This window comes from Neurospora tetraspora (assembly GCF_033439725.1).
Source record: "Neurospora tetraspora strain CBS 560.94 chromosome Unknown B0H65scaffold_7, whole genome shotgun sequence".
In the NCBI taxonomy this organism is placed as follows: domain Eukaryota; kingdom Fungi; phylum Ascomycota; class Sordariomycetes; order Sordariales; family Sordariaceae; genus Neurospora; species Neurospora tetraspora.
Genome location: NW_026944389.1, coordinates 3,211,518 through 3,232,041, shown reverse-complemented (window position 1 = coordinate 3,232,041; position 20,524 = coordinate 3,211,518). Strand labels below are relative to the sequence as shown.

At 52.2% G+C, this 20,524-nt stretch overlaps 7 protein-coding genes across 7 annotated transcripts; 3 read left to right on the top strand and 4 right to left on the bottom strand.

The window, feature by feature from the left end:
• Nucleotides 1–165: 165 nt before the first annotated feature.
• Nucleotides 166–1,790, top strand: B0H65DRAFT_302348 (uncharacterized protein). Its single transcript, XM_062823154.1, has 2 exons — nucleotides 166–596; nucleotides 697–1,790. Exons 1-2 carry the CDS (start codon nucleotides 437–439, stop codon nucleotides 1,662–1,664), a joined length of 1,128 nt encoding a protein of 375 aa, XP_062678867.1. The 5' UTR covers nucleotides 166–436; the 3' UTR covers nucleotides 1,665–1,790.
• An 845-nt stretch (nucleotides 1,791–2,635) lies between these two features.
• Nucleotides 2,636–3,848, bottom strand: B0H65DRAFT_433969 (heterokaryon incompatibility protein-domain-containing protein; the record flags this gene model as incomplete). The annotated part of the gene is made up of 2 exons (XM_062825101.1): nucleotides 2,636–3,692; nucleotides 3,715–3,848. Coding segments are annotated over 2 exons (1,191 nt in total), but the record flags the coding sequence as incomplete, so codon positions are not given.
• B0H65DRAFT_500955 (major facilitator superfamily domain-containing protein) lies at nucleotides 3,789–5,872 on the bottom strand. The gene is made up of 3 exons (XM_062827836.1): nucleotides 5,498–5,872; nucleotides 4,715–5,447; nucleotides 3,789–4,657 (listed from the first exon to the last, which is right to left on the bottom strand). The coding sequence occupies exons 1-3, from the start codon at nucleotides 5,707–5,709 to the stop codon at nucleotides 4,046–4,048; spliced, it is 1,557 nt and encodes a 518-aa protein (XP_062678865.1). The 5' UTR covers nucleotides 5,710–5,872; the 3' UTR covers nucleotides 3,789–4,045.
• Nucleotides 5,873–10,232: 4,360 nt separating this feature from the next.
• On the bottom strand, nucleotides 10,233–12,973 carry B0H65DRAFT_511699 (uncharacterized protein; the record flags this gene model as incomplete). Its single annotated transcript, XM_062828509.1, has 5 exons — nucleotides 10,233–10,289; nucleotides 10,329–11,099; nucleotides 11,248–12,449; nucleotides 12,508–12,582; nucleotides 12,883–12,973. The coding sequence occupies 5 exons, from the start codon at nucleotides 12,971–12,973 to the stop codon at nucleotides 10,233–10,235; spliced, it is 2,196 nt and encodes a 731-aa protein (XP_062678864.1).
• A 6-nt stretch (nucleotides 12,974–12,979) lies between these two features.
• On the bottom strand, nucleotides 12,980–16,593 carry B0H65DRAFT_476696 (SNF2 family N-terminal domain-containing protein). Its single transcript, XM_062827382.1, has 2 exons — nucleotides 15,584–16,593; nucleotides 12,980–15,512 (listed from the first exon to the last, which is right to left on the bottom strand). The coding sequence occupies exons 1-2, from the start codon at nucleotides 16,122–16,124 to the stop codon at nucleotides 13,333–13,335; spliced, it is 2,721 nt and encodes a 906-aa protein (XP_062678863.1). The 5' UTR covers nucleotides 16,125–16,593; the 3' UTR covers nucleotides 12,980–13,332.
• Nucleotides 16,594–17,256: 663 nt separating this feature from the next.
• Nucleotides 17,257–19,128, top strand: B0H65DRAFT_580944 (uncharacterized protein; the record flags this gene model as incomplete). The annotated part of the gene is made up of 2 exons (XM_062830806.1): nucleotides 17,257–18,813; nucleotides 19,057–19,128. The coding sequence occupies exons 1-2, from the start codon at nucleotides 17,566–17,568 to the stop codon at nucleotides 19,126–19,128; spliced, it is 1,320 nt and encodes a 439-aa protein (XP_062678862.1). The 5' UTR covers nucleotides 17,257–17,565.
• Nucleotides 19,129–19,544: 416 nt separating this feature from the next.
• B0H65DRAFT_591762 (uncharacterized protein) lies at nucleotides 19,545–20,412 on the top strand (the record flags this gene model as incomplete). Its single annotated transcript, XM_062831111.1, has 2 exons — nucleotides 19,545–20,173; nucleotides 20,284–20,412. Coding segments are annotated over exons 1-2 (444 nt in total), but the record flags the coding sequence as incomplete, so codon positions are not given.
• Between the last annotated feature and the right edge of the window lie 112 nt (nucleotides 20,413–20,524).

The window sequence follows — 20,524 nt, the reverse complement described above, 5'->3', positions numbered from 1 at the left end:
TCCATTTTTTGGCCGGAGTAGTTGATCAATGATATGATTGTAGAGAGCATAATAAAAACACTTTTATCAAAGCTTCATTTTAACAGTTGAACATCATACCAATGTATACTGTTGGAGTGTCCCTCATCTTCAACATCGTGTTGGAGGAACATTTATGCCAAGACAGAGCGGAGAAGCTAAGGGAAAGCGATCTCCCCGCCGTCTTACAAATCGCGATCCGTTAGTGACCCACATCGCGAAGAGGACACCACATTCATCAGCTGGTTACATCATCAATTCTTACAACACTGGAAGAACATAAACTCCTCCACTTCACTTCACATCACAACATTCGTCTATAAAGAAGACAAAGCCCAAATCTCGAACACAGATCACTCAAAACCCCACTGTCCAGTTTATCTCACCCGTTTTTGAAGCACAAACAACTTCATTCACCATGGTTACTTTTACTCAAACAAAGGAAGTCCAGCAGTGGCACACCCTCGAAGATGGCTTCGATAACCTCACCCGTGGTACCGCGCCCATGCCTACTCCCGGCCAGGACGAGGTGTTGGTAGAGATCAAGGCTGTGTCGCTTAATTACCGTGATACGGAGGGTATGTACCTCTACCTACCTACCTTACCCTTCCCCCCGCCCTCCTCTCTCTTCTTCAAGCCCCATCCATACGAACCTCACTAACATCCACAACCCCGCAGTAACAAACGGCGAATACAACCACCACAAAACCCTTTCCAAGCGTTCCACGCCCCTCGTCCCCTGCTCCGACGCCCTGGGCGTCATCGTCGCTCTCGGCCCCAACGCCGACTCCACCTGGTCCGTAGGCGACCGCGTCCTCTCCACCTTCAGCCAATCCCACCTCACCGGGCAAATCACCGCGCAGGACCTGGCCTCGGGGCTCGGCAAGCCTCTCGACGGCGTGTTGCAGACCTACCGCGTTTTCCCATCCACGGGCCTCGTCCGGGTCCCGGAGTACTTGACAGACGAAGAGGCGAGTTGCCTACCCATCGCTGCCGTAACAGCTTGGATGGCGATTTTCGGCATGGAGCCCCCCTTTGGCACCTGGGCCGCCAAAGAAGAAGAAGGGAAGCAGCAGCCGTTGAAGGGAAAGACGGTGGTGCTTGAGGGTACAGGTGGTGTGGCTGTCGCGGGGTTGCAGATTGCTAAAGCGGCCGGGGCGAGGACGATTATCACTAGCTCGAGCGATGAGAAACTGCGCAGGGCTAAGGAGGAGTTGGGTGCAGATTATGTGGTTAATTACAAGACTACTCCCGGTTGGGAGGAGAAGGTTATGGAGATTACGGAGGGCAATGGGGCGGATATTATTTTGGAGACGGGTGGGGCGGGGACGTTGTATAAGGCGCTGGATTGTATTGCGTTTGGTGGGCTGATTTCTTGCATTGGGTATACGTCGGGTAAGGAGGATAAGGAGGGTGAGGGGGGCAGCAGGATGAATATGAACTTGTTGGTGTTGAGGAGGAATGTGACGCTCAAGGGCATCATTAATGGTCCGAGGGATCGGTTCGAGGAGATGTGCGAGTTTTATGAGAGGCATCAGATTAGGCCGGTGGTGGATAGGGTATTTGGGTTTGAGGAGGGCAAGGAGGCGATCAAGTACTTGAGGAGCGGAAGTCACTTTGGGAAGGTGGTTGTTAAGGTCCAGTAGGAAAGGTCGATTAAGAGTCGGAATATTTTGGCGTAGTTTGGAGCTGAATGATCCAACACCGATCGCCAGGATTGTAACAGTCTCCGCAAGTCACTAGTTGTTGGTGAGCTCATATTGGTGATCTGCGATGACCTGTCCAGACGGTAGGTTGATATAGCTGGAATTGACTGTCTGGCGTGGGCAGTAGACTGCGCTCATAGTATCCCACATGTTTCTTCGTTTGATCGTTTCTTGTAGTCTCTGTGTTTAGCTCAGCCAGTCAGAGCCCTCATCAGCCACGACTTCCCGTCTTTATCTTTTGACCCGGTCGTATTCTTCTGGTTATCCTCACTGCGCACAACGATTTCCTCTCGGAGCTCTATGACATACGTGGTGCAACCATCTCCCACGTCCTCGACAAGTTTAGCTGTAACAAACGTGGAGTCGTTTAGCCACGTTGCGGCAAGCCTATCCTTCTTTTGACCTCGAAAAATCCCATATTGAGCTACACTGCCTACTATAATTGACCTGTCAACATGTGACAAGTTAACAGGAGTCTTTAGACATTCAGCACGGGTCAAGACATGCTGCGATGGAGACCAGGGAAAGGTGGTGTTTTTGTCCACAAAACACAGCCAGCTGCGTCCTTCATCCGTGACTCCGAACGCAAGAACGACCGAGAAGGAATTGGGCCTCGGATCCAGTTTCAATACATGACAGCCAGCGAAAGGCGGAGAACCGACTTGAAGAAAGGCCGCATGATCGTGGTGCCATAAATGTTCAGGATAGGTGCCGCAATGTTGATAGCCGAATCTTAATTGAAAAAGGCCATTAAACGTGAGTGACCTATCCAAAGCTGATGTGAATGCAATATACGACATCTCGGAGTTTATCTCCTCAGTGAGGTATTGAGACTGCTTGCGGACCCACGTGAAACTCTTTCGGGTTGTAAGGACAACCTGCCGTGGTCGAGCTCTCGCATATGAGTCCCTACCAATGGCCGTCAAGTAGATGCACTCCCACTCATCCGTATAGGAATCAGCACAGTACAGGGCCATTAAGTAAACGTTGGGGCCGGCAGCCGCAAGCTCGAGGTCAATACGGAGGCCTTTGTTCGTTAGAGAGTACTCGGGGCCGTTCCTGAGAGTCACACCATTCTTGATGGTTGCTGCACATTTGAACTCATCAGGCGAGATGGCCAGCATACCGCGCCAACGTAAATCTTCCCAGGTCCGCCAGTAAAAGATGCTGACATCATTGCTTCGCCGTATGATTTCTTCTTGTAATCTTGTGAAAGCCTTCGGGCCCTCTCCATATATCAGAGGCATATTGATGTCAAAGATTCCCAGAAGAGAGTAGGCCCTGTCTTCGATGCGTGTCGTTTGCCGGTCAGCCGCCCAGCTCATCCTTTTGCCAACCGCAATTGTATGTATTTTGGAAGGATCTAACAAGATGCCAATATCGATGCGAGTAATCTTGCTGAGTAGGCTTGCCAAATCCTCTTTCGTCCCCCTTGCCTTCCAGTCCTGGTCGTAGAACATGAGTCTGGTGGGAGCGATGAGTTCTTGAAGCGTCCATCCGCGTTTGAACCAGCGGGATGCGTACATTGCCTGGTCAAGTTCGTCTGCTTGGAGATCGGAGAGGTAGACCAAGCAAATCTGTGACGAGCGATACCATTGGAACATGGAGTTGATGGCCTCTGTGAGCTCCGCACTACTGGACTTGTCGATACAACACGTATCGACCCAGGCATAGGCCAATCCATGCTCGGCCGCAACTTGGCATGCTTTTGCTACCTTGCGGGCGCCTTGAGATGTCTGTTTCTCCAGTAGCTTTGCTTTGGCATCGTGAAATGTGACTTCTCCATTCTCCCATGTGTGCGAAAGAATGGCATACTTGGGTATGTCGGTGCCGACGAACTCCTCGAGCTCAAGGGTGCGTGTGTTGATCAACCACATGGTGATTGATGGGTAAGATTTGAAGTGGGAAGAAACGCCAGTTAGCTCTCCGTTGAGATGGAAACCGAAAATCTGAAGAACGGGAGAAGGGCTGTGAGTAAATGCATGGAAACTTGGATGTTTTAGGGGCTCGTTGGGAGAATAAGATCTGTACCTTATCTAATCCCGCGACAGCTGTGACTTTTATAGGCGAGGGTACCAAAGGCAGGGGCAGGCAGCCGCTAGTCAAAGCCTGCGGCAGGCACATTTCATATAGATAAAGACTGCACGGCAGGCAGCTAACCTGCTCTGGTGGAGAACTCATCATCGTTTGCGTTGGGCGTCTGCAACTTCCACGACATTCACCGCGAAGAACATAAACACAGAAGTCACAACCAGTGAACAAATTCTCGGGGTATCATTAACCAAGATCTGCAATGCAGACATACACCTTCCTCCGCTAAATCAAACAAGATATCTGAACCCAATCTGTGGCTTCAAATCCGCACCTTCGCTCTTCAATCCCTCCACTCTCGCAGTTTGGTTTGCCACATCGTCGTGCACCTCCCATGCACTTTCCTCCCCAAGCGCAAGCTTCTTATTCTGGTTGACAAGCACCATGCGGATCACCCAGCAGCCGACAATGGTGACGCCGAACATGGCAGTCACGATGCCGTAGCTGTTGCGGTAACCGTTCGCCTTCAGGTCCCAGACGTATGATCCCGCGACGTTGCCAAGCTGGCTGAAAGCGTTGATCATGGCCAGAGCGACGGCACGCTTGGCAGGCGGGCGGGGGAACGAAGAGCTGATCCACGAGTAGAAGACAATGAAGCCAGCGTACGATCCAGCTTGCAAGAAGAGCGCAACGTATCTCGCGGCCTTGTTCAGGGTGGCCATGCTGATGATGAATCCGACCAGACCCATGCAGATGGGGCCGACAATGTGGCCGAACTTCTCTTGCTTGCGATCAGAGTGCCAGGCGTTGATGAGCGAGAAGATACAGGCAAAGACCCAGGGAGGGGCGCTGAGAAGAAGAGTGGGAACATATGCCAGGCCAAGGGTGCCCGTAAGCGTAGGCTGTTATGTTGTTAGCGATGGGCTGATGCATATACACAGGATATAATCAAGACTTACGAAGAAGGCGTTGAAACTCAAACCGGTGGTATACGCGGTGAAGGTCAGCATCATCAGGTAGACCTTCCAGTCCTTGACTACCATGATCAAGCCGTCAAAGATGCCCATATCAGCCGAGTCGCTATCGGCTTCACCGACATCTTCAGTCATGCGCAACTGGGCGACCAAGAGTTCCTCCTCGGTGAATCCGCGGCTGTTGGTCGGCAAGTCGGGAAGGATGAAAGCCGCGCAGACGGCGACGAACATGGTGGCGGCACCTTCGATATAGAACAGCCACCTCCAGGCCCTGTGACCCAGCACGCCGTCCATGTTGGACAAGACGCCAGCACCGACGAGAGAAGAGAAGGCGTTCGAGATGAGGTTGCCGCAGAAGAGAATGGCGTTGCGCTTGGTCAGTTCACGACGGGTATACCACTTGCTGAGAATCAAGAGCGCTCCGGGCAGGAAAGCGGCTTCGACGAAACCCAGCAGGAAACGGATGGCAACCATGCCACCAAAGCCCTTGGCCATACCGGTCAACGTCGAGATGAGACCCCAGATGGTCATGACTCCCGAGATGTAAAGCGATGGCCGGGGAATTCGGTTGATGAACATGTTGGAAGGGATCTGCATGAGGATGTATCCGACGTAAAGAATGGAGAGACATGTCGCGTATTGGGTGTCGCTCAATTTGAGATCCTCTTGAAGACCCTTGAGACGGGCAGCACCAATGTTGTTTCGGTCGAGGTAGTTCCTACCAAGTTGTAAGTACGGGTCACTGTCACTGGAAGCCGAGCTACTTACAAGATATAGATAACAACAAAGTAGGAGCACCGAGCATCAAGCTTGCGAAGGAGAGACTTTTCGATGCGGACACGCTCCTCGGGAGCCATAGCGCGGACATTGAGGTTGCCCGTGTTTGGCTGCTCATTCTGTGTATAGTACTCGGACGATTCGACCGCCGGCTTCTCGATCCCCGAGAGGGAATCACGGCCCTCGTGCCTTAGGCTGGCCATGCTGTGTAGAGATGTGGATAGGCAGGATGAAACAGAAACACCACGGACCCAGGCCAGACGAAGCAGGAACAGGATGAGGAGAAAGGGTTATATAGCGCATTAAGTAGAGCACCAAGTTGATGGTTACATGTCGGGCATCCATCAAAAAGGCTGGGATGACGTCCCACTTTTTCTACCCCATCATTCCCCCAATGTTTCCCCCATATCTTCCCCTCAAATCCACAGACCGCCGTTCGTGAGTGTTGTGGGTTGTTCCCCGCATCGCAAGGAACTGCAACGTTGAAGTCTGGGATGGCCGGTGGAACCTGGCAGCATGGCGAGCTTCGATGCCTGCAAGTCACACAAGTTCCATTCCCCAACCTTTCCGAGAGGCGAGCAGAGATTTTCAGTCTTTTCCTGCAGGCCTGACACTGTCAATTGTACATACGTGGTACCTATAGCATTGAGAAAATGGCCAACCAGTCGCGGCCAGAACATGGACTATTCAAAATCTGGAAGAACCCTTTTTACTCGTGGTTGGCCTTAATGTTGTAATTGGGGTTCTTCATTGGGGAAATTCTCACATTTTAGGCGATACCAAGAAAAAGTCAAGACGGGAACGAACGCCTCTTTGACAGCGCGAGCGCCCCTGACGGCGACGACAACTTGACAAGCTGCACTAACAATTAACAAAAACCCTTCTGGCGCCCGACTCTGCAGTAGCCCGCTTTCTTTTCGGCGGCTTGGCAGCGACCTGCATGCCCCACACGGCATTCTGCTGCTTTGGGAATTGGGAGCGACATCAACGCGAACTTTGAGAAAACTTGGACGACAGGAACGACTTGCCGCTGCTGGTGCCGCTTGCCCGACGACATTCTAGGTCCCGAATCCTGACAACTTAGTTCTGGCCATCAGTTTCCTTCCACGGCAACTACTAACTTGTTTGACTTGGACGATTCCAGTAGGCGCCCCGACAACCCGACAACCCGACAACCCCTATCGCTCAGAATTTTCCTCTTCCCTTGCGCCAGAAAATCTTGACCAGGTCTCGACTCTTCAACCGACCCCAACGTGTGTGTGAACGACTAGCGCGGCATTTACATCTCATCCCGTCTTGTCTTGGACGTTCGTCCCATCCTCTCTCTGTCGTCGGAGAAGCTCTCCGCATCGCGTGGTGCTGGACGATCAGGTGTAAGCTTGCTTGATAACGTGGCCATCACGGTTGCAGTTCCTGCCGTGCAACCATTCTTTCGTTTGTACAGATATGTATGCGCGCAAGTAAGATCGGGATGTACCTTTCAGTCTGATTATAATTCTCAACATTCCCCACTTCGATGCCAGCAGTTTACGGTGCACGGTTTGCTGTACCTACCTAGGTATGTACCAACCCCATGCACACGTTCTGGCAAACCGACATCCTGGGGGGCGCACGTGCCGTCCAGATCCCGCTTCCCCGAACGAGCCTCAAGCTTGGCTGGTCTTGTCCCGTTTGTCTTGGCATCTGCCCCGTCAAACAACACCAACTTCCAGCACTTGACGATGTTTGGAGACCCATTCTGCTACCCACGAGGACGGTTTACTCGATATTCTCCGCGTCTCCCCCAAAACCCAAATTACAATCGCATGGCCTAGCGCACAGATAAAGTTGCATACACGATCTGGATCACACTTCAACTCTGGGGGACCGGTCCCTGATGATCCCCTTTGACTGCTACCGTATAAGGCGACCACTGCCGCTTCATTCTCAGAAACGAGACAAATTCTGTCTCTAGCCGCAACCTCGGCCAATTTGGCTGTACAGGACATACACCTTAAATACTCCCATCCCCCAACTAGGTCGAACACATCAGACAAACTCCCTCGGTCCGGGACTCACGACTCACCGCCTGTAAACATCGCCAACACCTGTCTCGAAAAGCCTCACCACTCTACACTGGCTATCACTTACACCGTCCACCGCTCTACGGGTACGTACTGGTCTCGGAACTCGCCAAAACCTCGGGCCGGCACACAAGACCTAGTCCTGGTCCAGCCAGTCTCGCTCTCCTGGCCCTGTATGCTAGAGTTTACACCTCTCCAGCTGAATTCTGGTTGTCTGTCAAAAGACGACCATGAAAAAGTTTGACCCAAATCGGCAACTTTTTTCTTGAACCGCTCCACAGTGGGACGCAGGTTGGCACGTCGTGGTCGTGGTCGTCGACGACCACCCCGGAATTCCAGCGCTTGCTTTTACGTTACGTGGGGGTCATGTGGAGCATCCTATGGAGAAATTTCCCCCAGTCCACCCCCAATCCCCAGTTCTCCCCCCGCAGTTCCCCATGGAGAGAGCCGCAAACCGGGAACGATTATCCAGAATAGACTTTTGCACGTACCGCAAAAAATGCCCAAGTCCCGGTTACTTTTGCCAGCTTTTCTTCCAACCGCTGCATCAACCTCACCACAACCCGATACAAAGCTAACCCGCGCAAAAAGCCCCCTTTTGGGCGCGCTGAGTTTAAAAACCGGCTGGGGATCCGGGCAAACCGTGGAGTCCGTGGAGTCCGTGGGGGTTGGGGATGACAATTTTGTATCCACCTCCCCCGACTCACTCCACCACTAACCACCCGTACCACCACGCCTTTTTCCATCACAACTCCACTAACCAGCTAACATCCCCCGGTCCCCCAGACAAAAAAAGCCTGGAACAACTGGAACCGCCCAGTGACAAGTCAGGGCCCGATGAAATTCTGTAACGTCAAGTGACTTGATGGGCGGGCCGATGGAGCCATCTTGTTGGGTTGGGTCCGGGTCGGGTCCGAATTAATGGGCTCTCCATTACGGGAGGGCTCGTTCGCTTTCGAAAGCCGATGTCACCCGTTATCGCCCGACCGCGAGATGGCTTTTCACCTTTCACAGAAGTATAGTTGTACGAAGCTGATGATGCCTTCCCAAGCTCGTCAATGACAAAAAAAGCTGATACCTTGCACCCCCGTCCGTCACTTATGCCTGAAAGTCCTTCCGATTTTTTTTTTGTCATGGATGAGCCAGCAGATTCTTTGTGGATGTGAATGAACATAGTAACATGGCACACGCAGACAGACAGTTGAGCAAACTGCAACGGGCTTTTTTTTTTCTGTTGTCCCCCTTCCTGTTTGTTTACATGCAAGTTTTCCGTTAGTTCAGGGGCTAGTGGAGCGGACGAGATCTTGCGAGTTGGACTTGGTTTTGCCTAGGGCAACTTTTCGCTGCCTACGCTCTCGGCACTTTTTTTGAAAATTGTTGAAAAGAGAAAAAAGAAGAAGAAGAAGAAGAAAAGTTTGAAGAGCCGAGAATTCATCTTCTCTTGTGTGGTTGACTACTTTTCGATAAATGTGGGAAAGCGGTAAAAATTAGGAGTCGCCTCACTCCCGGGATACCTACCAGATGAACTTCGCCATGTCTCCCGAGTCACTCATTTCAAGTCCAGTCCATCAGGAGCGTGGTCCCCTCTTGTCTTCAGCTTCACATTCCATACATACTTCACCGCCGTTTGTTGGAGCAACCTTTCATAGGTACTCTTGAGCTGTTCACCTCCAGCTCCACTCACTGTCAAACCTGGATTTCTTTCTTGCTTTTTTTTCCCCGTTGAATCATTTTTTTCCCATTTTTATTTCTTTTCCTATTCGTGGTTAGAGGTCAATCCTCAAATGATAAAGACTTACAGCAATGAAGCCATCGACATTCTGTAATTGTTGTCATCTTTTCCACCCGCCCTCTGCTACAACATTCTAAACTCATAGCATCATCATCATCTACACCTCCCGTTTTCTTGTTCAAAACCTCCCGATTTTGGGCCAGTTTGATAACACATATTGGGGCATTTCGGATTTCGGAACATGCCACCGCGGCGGCTTCCCTCATTGCATAACAATGACTGAATGGATAGGGAAACATTCGCTCTCTATGCGAAGAATAGGCGGTGTAGCCGCTGCCTTTTGTGCTCGAAAAGAACACATAGTTAGGTAAAACGCATATTTGATCCAACAATGCATGATGTGTGCATATATTTCAGGCAAGCTACCTACCTAATTACCCCTTTCCCAGACCTCATGCTCTAATATTCCTTCGACGTGAGCCCGCTGGTGCCCTGGTCGAGCCTGAGAAGAGGGTGAGCAGCACTCAAGCTGCTCGTGACTGTTGTTGTCTCTTGCTGTAACTATAAATTCCTTTTCTCTCTAGGTTGTGCTAGATAGCAGGTTGGTTTATCTTCTTCGATGCTGAGTGATTGCTCCTTTGTTCTTCCGGGTAGTGGGTGAAAATGACTTCGGCAGGAAATGGCCGATGACTGATGACTGCTGAGCGATGACCGATGGTGGAGGGGTTTTTTTCCTTTTGTTCTCCTTCCTTTTCGTTCGGTTTACTTCTTGTCTTCTTATTTCATTCCCCGTATTCAATTCAATTTCATGGTTCATTTTCCTCTAATTGCTTGAACTAAGCGTCGTGTATATCACAGGCCTACCTCCAAGGTGTACCCCTTCATGTTCCCATATCCGTTCATACACAACTATATAGGTGTCTGCAACGTCCTAATCATCATCAATGTCCTCTTCCTGTGACTCTCCCTCCTGTGTATCCTCCTCCTCCTCCCCCGGCATCATCCACCTTTGCTCCCGTATCTCTACCCGCATCCTTTCGCTCGCAGTAAACCACCAGTCAATCGTGCCTTCCATAGGGTAGCAAACACTCTCCTTGACTATCGGGAAACGGGTACACTTGCCGAGGCGGGGATTTGTGTGGACTGGATGTACGCCTTTCTCGATGTCGGCCTCTGTCAAGAAGCGAATTCTCTGGCTGATGGAACTTCCATCACGCTTTGGCCACTCCAGACATATCAGCTTAGGATGGATAATAGTCTCGCCTGCAATACTGGCTCGGTCGTTGATAAGTCGAACCTCCCCGACCACCCTCGAGCCTCCGTTCTCATAGTGAAAGATGATGCCTGAGCAGAAGGGCTCTCCTCCACGGGGAACGAATCTCCTACTGTAGAACATCTGGGCAGAAATAACCCCCTCGAGCGGCGCAGAAGTGTAGAAGCGGAGATCTTCCTGGTTGTCCCTGCTAAAAAGATTATTTTGAGGCCAATTATGAGGAATCGACCGCCCCTGCAATCTTGGTTTCCATCCAGGTACCCAATTCTGGGGCGGATCATAGCGATAGCCTCCTAACAGGTCTAGCTGGTTTCGCTTACCCTGGAAGCCATATAGCAGCGCCTGAGGCTCTCTCGCACCCCAGTGAAAATGACGAGGATCGAAATATTCTTCATCGCCCTCCGTGGGTCCCGCCAGAAACTCAAATTCTGTATCATCAGGTGACATTACCGAAATTTCTTGACCTGTAATGGGGTTGGGGCATGGCAAACCGATGACGGTATCCCCAGACAGGCGCTTCTTGACCTAGGAAGGGACAGGGAAAGTCAGAAGACAGGAAACAAGACAAAGAGAGATAGGATGTGTGACTCATTCAAGGTAAATGGGACGTAGAAAAGGAATGACGACGAGGGGAAGGACACCGACGATTAGCACCGGGGAAGAAGAAACTTACAACTATCACCAACGCTCTTGGGTAGCATCCAATACCAATGGCCATAATCTTGTCTTCTTTAGTAACTGGAAGGAAGAAGCAGGCTTGGTGTTGACCGTAACGGGAACCGACAGGAATGCCGAAGTTGTTGATCGCGTCGCCACAATGCGAGTGAATTGCCGTGAGCTCTTTGCCCTCATATACGAAGGTGAGGCCGGATATAGAGTCGAGATTGATCAAGTGCCCCGCCTCAAAGGAGCCACCATACCCCCCTCCAAAAAACGGAAAATAGAATTTGTCCGCATTGTACTCAATGTTATGCAGGTCCGGAGGTGTAGGCGTGTCCCAGATCATCGGTGGGATGCTGTGTGCAAGTGCACGGCTGGTGTCACCCCAGCTGAATCGAAGGAGACCGCCTTGACAGTACGCCATTTTGTCTCGGATTTCGACACCGTCTATTTCCAATATAACCCAGGCAAATCTTTCATCTGTCTTTAGTTGCTTTTCGCAGTTGGGCCATCGTGGAAGCCGTTCAATCTTGCGGACTCCATCTATGTCGAAGGTGATACGGAGGACATCGGTTGTGCGGCCTTCGGGTCCCGAAGTTTGTATTGTGCCCCCTCTTTCCCAGTGGGATACCTTGGTCAGTTCGACACGTTGCTCATCAATGACTGGGAAGTTGGACAGGGACAAAGCCACTGTCAGGGCGGTGACAGCCCTCCAAAACACGGGTTCTCCTGGGGAGTATGACCGAATCCGCTCGACCAATTCCGTGGGAAAGTTGGTCAACTGGCGAATGTTGTAGATTGAAGCAACCTTTCTCACCGCTTCTACGCACAGGACATGATATGCGCCGGTAAGTGAGATGGACGGCAGGTCTTGGTAACCGAGGGGCCACGGGCGTCTGGCAATGGCCACCTTCCATAGTCGTTCGCATGCCAGGCGTGGGGGAAGCGGGCAGGACTGGATGAACATGGAAAAGCAGTCATGATGGGTGGTAACGGCCTCGTATGGGTTGTTGAAAGCGTGGCTTGAGTGTTTCCAGTTGGAAAGGCACTCTTTCCATGGGGTAGAATCAGTGCACAGGTAGCAGAAATGAAAGGACTTCTTGCGGTCGAGGTATGCGTCTATGCCGTCTGGAGAGGGGAGGTAAGTGCCGTAGATTGGAAAGGGAAACTTGATGGTACGGCCAAGGTAGGTCATGCGTCCTCGTTTTCCAATCACTGATCATCTTCTGTCAGTTAAGGTATACCGAGAATTTGGTGGGGGAAGGGAGCATACAAGCAGTGACGAAGACGTCTCGATCGATTTTCTCATTGCATATTCCGCAGTGAGCATCAAGCGGAATGACAGGCACTTGGGCAGACGGCGAAGTCACAGCGTGACGAGTCTGGGTTTCATGGTCGGTATCCACGATGCTAGCTGTTATCAAAAAGAAGGCGAAGCATGGGGGAAATTGTCTTGTTGGATGCTTGTCTGGGGAAAAGAATCGAGGAGAGGGAATGCCCCGCCTGGTTGGGAACAAGTACAGGAGTTTGGCAGTGGGTGGGTGACGACTGCCACGGTTATCCAACGCGAGTTGTTGAACGCGACGGCATTTTAATTCAAATCACGAAGTGAATGCAGGGGAGGGAAAAATTCTGATGTAGAAAGTACGTTCCGGTCGGTCACGAGTCGACTGCGTTTGCACTTGCCGCCGTGTGTGCGCATCTGGCTGTCGGGCCGGCGTAAGGATATGCATGCGCATAAGGAAGGAACATTATTGAACCGTGAATGGATGTGGATTTGGATGTGGATTTGACTTGGATTTGACTTGGATTTGACTTGACTTGACTTGATTTGACTTGATTTGACTTGACTTGACTTGAAGTCAAGTCGAAATATTTGGCTTGGCGATTCGACATAGTCGCCTCACGACGACCGGGGGGATGCCTGCAAACCCGTTGTATAGGAACGTATAGGTGCAGCTCCCTTGGAGTTTTAGACATCATTCAAGGCTCAGAGCAATCATAGGGCTAACCGCGCGACACGCCAACATCATCATGTTCATGGGTATACTCAACTGTGACTTTTTCCAATCCTTGAAGCGTGATCAAGAGCACCACATCACCTCTTCTTCTTCTCCCCCGCCGTCCTAATCCCCTCCGCCTGCGTCTCAATAACCTTCCACCCATCCGCATTGCCCTCACCCTTCGCGGCACTCGCATACGCCTCATCGCTCCGATCGCACAACACCCTTAGATCCTCCTCGCTCAGAATCTCCTTGTCCCCGCTGAACTTGTACACCTGCCCATCCTTCAGCAACAACGCCCGCAGCGTCTCCCGATCCAGGTCCTCCTCGCGCAAGTCGAGCTTCTGGCCCATGGTCCTGAACCCGCCCTTCTTGATGACCAACTTCTCCAGGCGGCGCTTGGCGTCCGCGCTCATGAGCAGCTCCTCCTCCACCGTGCCCTTGGTGGCCAGCCGGTACACCACCACGGGCCGTGTCTGCCCGATGCGGTGGCACCGGTCCTGCGCCTGCAGGTCCTGCTGCGGGTTCCAGTCGCTGTCGAAGAGGATCACGGTGTCGGCGCTGGCGAGGTTGATGCCCTGCCCGCCGGCGCGGGTAGACAGCAAGAAGATTTTCACGTCCGGGTCCGTGTTGAACTGCTCGATCTGCGCGCGCCGGTCGTCCTGGGCGACGCCGCCGTCGATGCGGCAGACGTCCCAGGAGCGCAGCTCGCGGCAGTAGTCCTCAAGGATGTCGAGCTGGGTCTTGAACTGGGAGAAGATGAGGACCTTGTGCCCCCGCTCGAAGAGGGCGGAAAGGAGCCGGTCCAGCAGGAGCATCTTGCCGGAGGCGGTGACGATGCTCTCGTCGATGGGCTGGTCCGAGTTGGACCAGGGATTGTAGAAGTTGTGAGGACTGTTGCAGACGAGGCGGAGCTGGAGGAGTGGGTTTCCGAGCTTCTTGTTGGAGATCTCCTTTTTGGCTAGGTCGAGGGTCTGGGCACGTTCGATCTCCTCGGCATCGAGAATGGCTTCGATGTCTTGGACTTCATCCTCCACAGCCTCCTTGGCTAGCTTCTCTTCGAATTCGTCGTCATCGAGCTGTTCCTCGTCTGAATCTGCTTCTTTGTATGACTGCCTGCCTCGCCGAGTCCGGCCCCGGGTGCTGATGGGCGTAGACTGCCTGCTTGACTTTGTGCTCTTTGGTGCTGGAGTCTCTACAACCGGCGCAGCCTTCCTCTTGGTACCTGCCCTGGAAGCTTTGACTAGGGTGGTCTCTTCCGCAGGAGGTTCTGGCACAGGAAGAGCGTTCTTGCGCGGACGACCTCCTGTCCGTTTGCCCATCATCATTGCAAAAGCATTCTTGGCTAGCGGGCTTGATTCCCCCTCCTTGAGAGTGAGTGCGCTAGTCTTCGTCGTGAAGCTGCCGGATTCGCTGATCGTATCAGGTTCCATCTTCACGCTGTTCGCCTTGGAAGAGCGAGGAGTACTTCTTCGCGAGGATGCACCGCTGGTTGTGGCTCCAATAAGGCGCTCGACTACTTTACTCTCCAGGTATGACCGGGTATCGATATTTTTGTCGTTGATGACATTGTACAGATCGGTCTGTTCCTTTGTCATTGGTGCGTACAGTACGTATTCACGCTTCTTGGGTAGATATTTGGCGACGTCAGACTTGACTCGCCGCAGAAGTAACGGCTGAAGGACGACGTGCATCTTCTTAACAAGCTCCTGCTTGGTCTTGTCGGCGATGAACTCCTCGGTTCCTTCCTCATCTTCAAGATCGCTAAAGTCGAACCAACTTTCGAAGGCTTCCCAATCTCTAAAGATCTTTGGTAGGAGGAAGTTAAGAAGGGACCAGAGCTCCTTCAGATTATTCTGCAATGGGGTGCCGGTGATAAGGAGACGAGTGGCTGAAGTAAATGTCTTGAGTTCTCTGAAGAGTTTTGAATCAAAGTTCTTCATGCGGTGACCCTCATCGATGATGATAAACTCCCAGTTGATCCTGGATAGGTTGGCACGGTCCTTGAGCACCATCTCGTAGGTTGTACAGACAACGGGGAATTTTTCGGTCGGTCTGCCGCCGTGGAGATGGCGCATAATCTTGGTCTTGAAGATGTCCTGGCGCTGCTGAGGGGTGCCATGATACATGACAACTGGGATGGAGGGCACCCAGCGGTGGAATTCGTCAAGCCAATTGGACAAGGTGCTGAGAGGAGCAACGATAAGGTGAGGACCCAAGTAGTTCTCCTGCTCACGGAGGAGGGCTATTAGGGAAATGGTCTGAATGGTTTTGCCTGTAGTGTTATAGATGCAGCTGTTAGCCCAGACCAAAGCCGAGTTGGAAAAGACCGGACACTCAACATACCCAAGCCCATTTCGTCAGCAAGAATGCCAGACATGCCCTGGACGCAAATCTCATACATCCATGTCAGTCCCTCCAGTTGGTAGTCTCTCATGGTACCACCGACAACGCATTTGGGCTGCTTTGCCATGGTCAAGTCATGTTCACCAAGGGTCTTTCCATCCAGACCAGTGCCCACTCGACCAAGGACCTTTGTCTTGTTGGTCAAGATGCTGCTGAAAGCTGCACTCTGAGCAAGAAGCTGGTCGAGATCCTTTGCCTTTGCATCACGCTCCTCTTTGCTCAGGACCCTCTTCTTCCACTTCTTTTTGCGCTTTTCCTCTGCCTTTTCGTTTTCTACGCGAGCCTTTTCCTCTTCCTCGGCGAGCCTTTGCTCGGCGCGCAACTTTGTGTAGCTCATCTTTGAGTCGTCCACTTTCTCTTGTTGTTCGACTAATGGCTCTGCGGGTGGGGGAGACGAAGGGGCGCTAGTGGGCAGCCGGGACGGAGCGCCTGAGCTACCAGAGTCGCGATCGGACGACGTTGATGAAGATGCCGACGGCATGGTTCAAGGGTTTTGTCGGGCGTGTACCTTGATGGCCGAGTGGGTTTTCTGCTGACTTGACAATGGTCGAGATCCGTGGATAAAAAGAGCTTCAAGTCCAGCAAAAACAGAGAGGCAAAAAAAGACAGAAACTTTTTTGTGACACACACAGAAAAAGCAAAAACAGTTCTCAGTCTTTGTTGTGGTTGGTTCTTCGCCACATACAAAGAACAAACGGAAGGGAGATCAAGAGCGTCGAGGATTGAAGCAAGGGGTTAGATGATGGATTCCCCAATGGGCACAAGGCAAAGGCAAACATATACGACGGATTCAGAGAAGAACCACCATCGCCATATGATTGAAATTGTATCGGGAAATGCGAATTTGGGAGGCAATTGGCGATGGGATTGGGGCCGAGGCGAATTGATTTGTCAATTAAGAAAACGCGACGATCCACGCGATTTGAATGCGACAAGGGCATCGCGACGCGACACTGGTAGCACAGGCTGCCACGACGTCACGAGGTCCAGGCATAGCCACCAAGTGCACGGGCCATTCAGTCGCTCTCATCGCTACGAGTAGATACAGTATTCAAAGAAGTGTTCGTTGTCAAGCATGACTAAATGACTGGAAAGATATGCTGCGGCCTGAAAGTCAAAGTCCAATGTATGATGTTGATGTTGAGCCATTATGTTACGATCAAAGCTGCGATACAGACGGCTGCCATAATTCACACAGAGCTTGACATATGCGATGTTATGCATTTTTGGCATAAGCGTTTAGGACATGCACAGGATCTTGCCTGAAGCTTGCCACAGCACGGACCTGCATGGCCTATGGGGGGTCGTTATCCAGGTCTAGACATGTCCGTGCTTTATTCCTATTTGGGCGAAAAACTCGTTAGAGCGCCTCAACTTGTTAGTGCACAGAAGTACCTCAAAACCTAGTCCTTCATTCATCTCTCTCATTTTCCGGGCTTTCCGACATAGAAAAGTGCAAAGATTTTTGCATGCACAGATTTGGATCCAGAATAATACCCAAAAAGGCCCCTTTTGTGGCCAGCTGAGTTACGAAAAGGATCATTCCAACCAGACGTTTGCTGTTGAAGAAAGTGGTGGAGGGACTTGTGGTTTTGGGTGGGTTTTGGGGTGCACGGACATTGTCTGGACCTGGATACCGAGTCCCTGACTCCCTGCATGTCGCAGAGCTGCCCCTCGTCCCGTCCGATTTGACTCAACTCCATCGAGAAAGTGGCATGCCCCGCAATTGGGATTTAAGATTCAAAATTATTGTCCAGACATATAGAACCCGACAAAACCTCATACCCTAATAAACACTCCAATACCGGGAGTCAACGTCTTTCAAGCTGTTCCCCCTCCGATTTGCTCGTCCCGCTCTCCGCAGCGTCTTCTCGCGACAGTTCGTCTCGCCGACTTCCATCTCGCTGTCCAACTCGCGCATCATGGCCGCCCTCGACACCTACAAGTACACTCCCGCCGAGGAGAAGGAAGTCCAGCAATGGATCCAGAAGGCCGACACCATCAAGGCCTCAGACGATAAGCAGTCCGTCCTCGACGCCCTCAACGCCGACCTCGCTACCCGCACCACCGTCCTCGGCACCAAGCCCTCCAAGGCTGACATCGCCATCTACGAGGCCGTCGCCCCCCTCGTCAAGGCCTGGTCCTCCGAGGAGCGCACCGGCCAGCAGGGCCGCCCCAACATTGTCCGTCTCGTCGACTTTGTCCAGAACAGCCCCCTCTTCGGCCTTAACGTTGCCGACGCCGACAAGATCGCCATCGATGCCGACGAGATCCTCTACGTCAAGCCTCCCGTCGACGCCAAGGCCGAGAAGGAGCGCCTGAAGAAGGAGAAGGCCGCTGCTGCCGCCGCTGCCCAAGCCGCCGTTTCCACCGTCCAGGGTGCTGCCGCCACCGTTGTCGACCGCACCAAGGAGGCCGTTGCTGCCGTTGTCGAGAAGGCCGTCGAGGTCAAGGACCAGGTCGTCCAGGCCGCTACCGACGCTGCCCCCGCCGCTGCCGCTCCCAAGAAGGAGAAGAAGGAGAAGAAGGTCAACGAGAACCGCCGCCCCAAGGCCGCTCCTCCTCCTCCCGCCCCTCTCTCCCCCGGTCTCATCGACCTCCGTGTCGGCCACATCCTCAAGGCCATCAAGCACCCCGAAGCCGATTCGCTCTACGTCTCCACCATCGCCGTCGGCGATGCGCCCGGCACCGAGGACACCGCCGAGTACGAGGGCCAGGTGTGCCGCACCGTCTGCTCCGGCCTCAACGGCCTCGTCCCTCTCGAGGAGATGCAGGGCCGCAAGGTCATCGTGGTCTGCAACCTCAAGCCCGTCAAGATGCGCGGCATCAAGTCGTGCGCCATGGTGCTCGCTGCCTCGCCCAAGCCCCAGGAGGGCGTCGAGGACGACCACAAGGGCCCCGTCGAGCTCGTCAACCCTCCCGCCGATGCCAAGGCCGGTGAGAAGGTTTATTTCGAGGGCTTCAACGCTGAGCCCGAGAAGGTGCTCAACCCCAAGAAGAAGGTCTGGGAGACCTTCCAGCCTGGCTTCACCACCACCGGTGCTCTTGAGGTTGCGTTCGATGTCGATGTGTGCAAGGATGTTAAGGATTTGGAGGGCAAGAGCGGCATTGCTAAGCTGGTGACTGCCAGCGGTGGTGTCTGCACTGTTCCCACTTTGGCCGGCGCCCAGGTTAGGTAAAAGTTGTTAATGAGGCGTATAAAAAGGTTTTTATGGTAAAATAGAACGAAATGATGTTTAAAAGCTTGATATGGTTTGACCAATATTTGACCTTCCATGTGACAGCACGGATCTCATCCAATCTCCCCTATTTCTCTTTGCGTCGCCCCTTTCGCATATTTCCTTACCCCGGATTGCATTTCTTCCATCCAATCTCCTTATCCTTCCCCTAGCATTGACACGCTACACATACAGGTGATGATTGAGTTGATGACACTCTTCAAGCCTTGCGACTTCCACGGGCTCCTGAGAGTCAGGTCTCATTAGCTTGACCAAGTCAGCGTGGCACACAAGGCAAGTAATACCAAGGCAAGGCAAGCAAGATGTCTAGTAGGGCAAGTCAAGTAAGGGTAAATTTGACGCAAGTCAAGGCAAGTAAGGGGGGTTGCTTGCCTTGTTTACTTGCATATATGCATGCCCTCCTTTTTTCCCCTCAAACATACCCATCCACTACGTTCAGCGCGTACGTTTTAAAGTATAAATACGAGTGAAAATATAGGCATCAATCGTCGTATCGCTTCAAACTATATCTAACCGATTGAAACTTCGTTTTCTATACCAAACTGTAGTATTGAGGGTACATTTCAGTAACTCATTAGTTTAGGCAAGTAAGCAAGGCAAGTCAAGTAACAGATTGAAACAAGTCAAGAGAGGCCTCATCCTAACAAGGCAAGGCAAGTAAAGGGTTTTACTTGCCTTGCCTTGCCTTGTGTGCCACGCTGGACCAAGTTAGACCAGCAGCATTCCAGCACCGAAGTCTCTTTGCGTTCGAAGGCATGTAAACAACAACAACAACAACAACACGCGTATAAAAATAACTGACCAGTTCCCTCCACGGCATTGTCAAAAACGAAACCTCAACCCGGTAAATATTCCACCACAAAGTGGCCCATCTTGTTCCCCAAAACCCCTTCCTTACTACACTACCTAACTACCTCTTACTTTCCCAAAATCTAAACCACAACATCCACCTACTCACGTCTACCACAAAAACAATGTTCCTCTCCCTCACCAGCACCATCACCGCCGCTCTCCTGAGCAATAGCCCGAGCAATAATAGACTCAACAACAACCTTGCTCATCACCAGCAGCAGCCTCCGACAGTCTTGTCAATCCCAACAACTTGCCACCTGAAAACGCTTGCGACACCATGCTTCACTCACACGTCCACGACGAACCCGCGCTATTGTCCCAAGATGGTCTGCCCCCAGCCTACGCCTGCGCTTGCGCCTACGCTTACGCCTACGCCTACTGCTGGGCCCATGGCTTGTCCGTTGTATATAAGGGTTACTACTGTTGAGGTTCCGTGCAGGTTAGTTTATTTAGTTGTTTGATTCTTGTTATCTCGCCCGCGTGGCCTTGGTTGGATGCTTGGTTGCTACGTGAATGGACTGGTTACTGATGATAATGTTACGGATACAGAAACGACTGCTGTCCGACTACGCCGACGGTGTTGGTGACGAAGCCGTGTCCGAGTTGTGTTACTGGGTGTGTGGTGCCGACGGAGACGGTTACAGTGACCGCGACGGGGTGCGAGGGGAGTGGGAGTAGGGAGGATGAGGCTTCGAGAGGGATGGGGTTTGTTGCGTAGGTAGTGAGTGACCAAAGACGATGAAGGGGGGCTGGTGGGGGGTCATTGTGAACCTCTATGCAGTGGGTATCT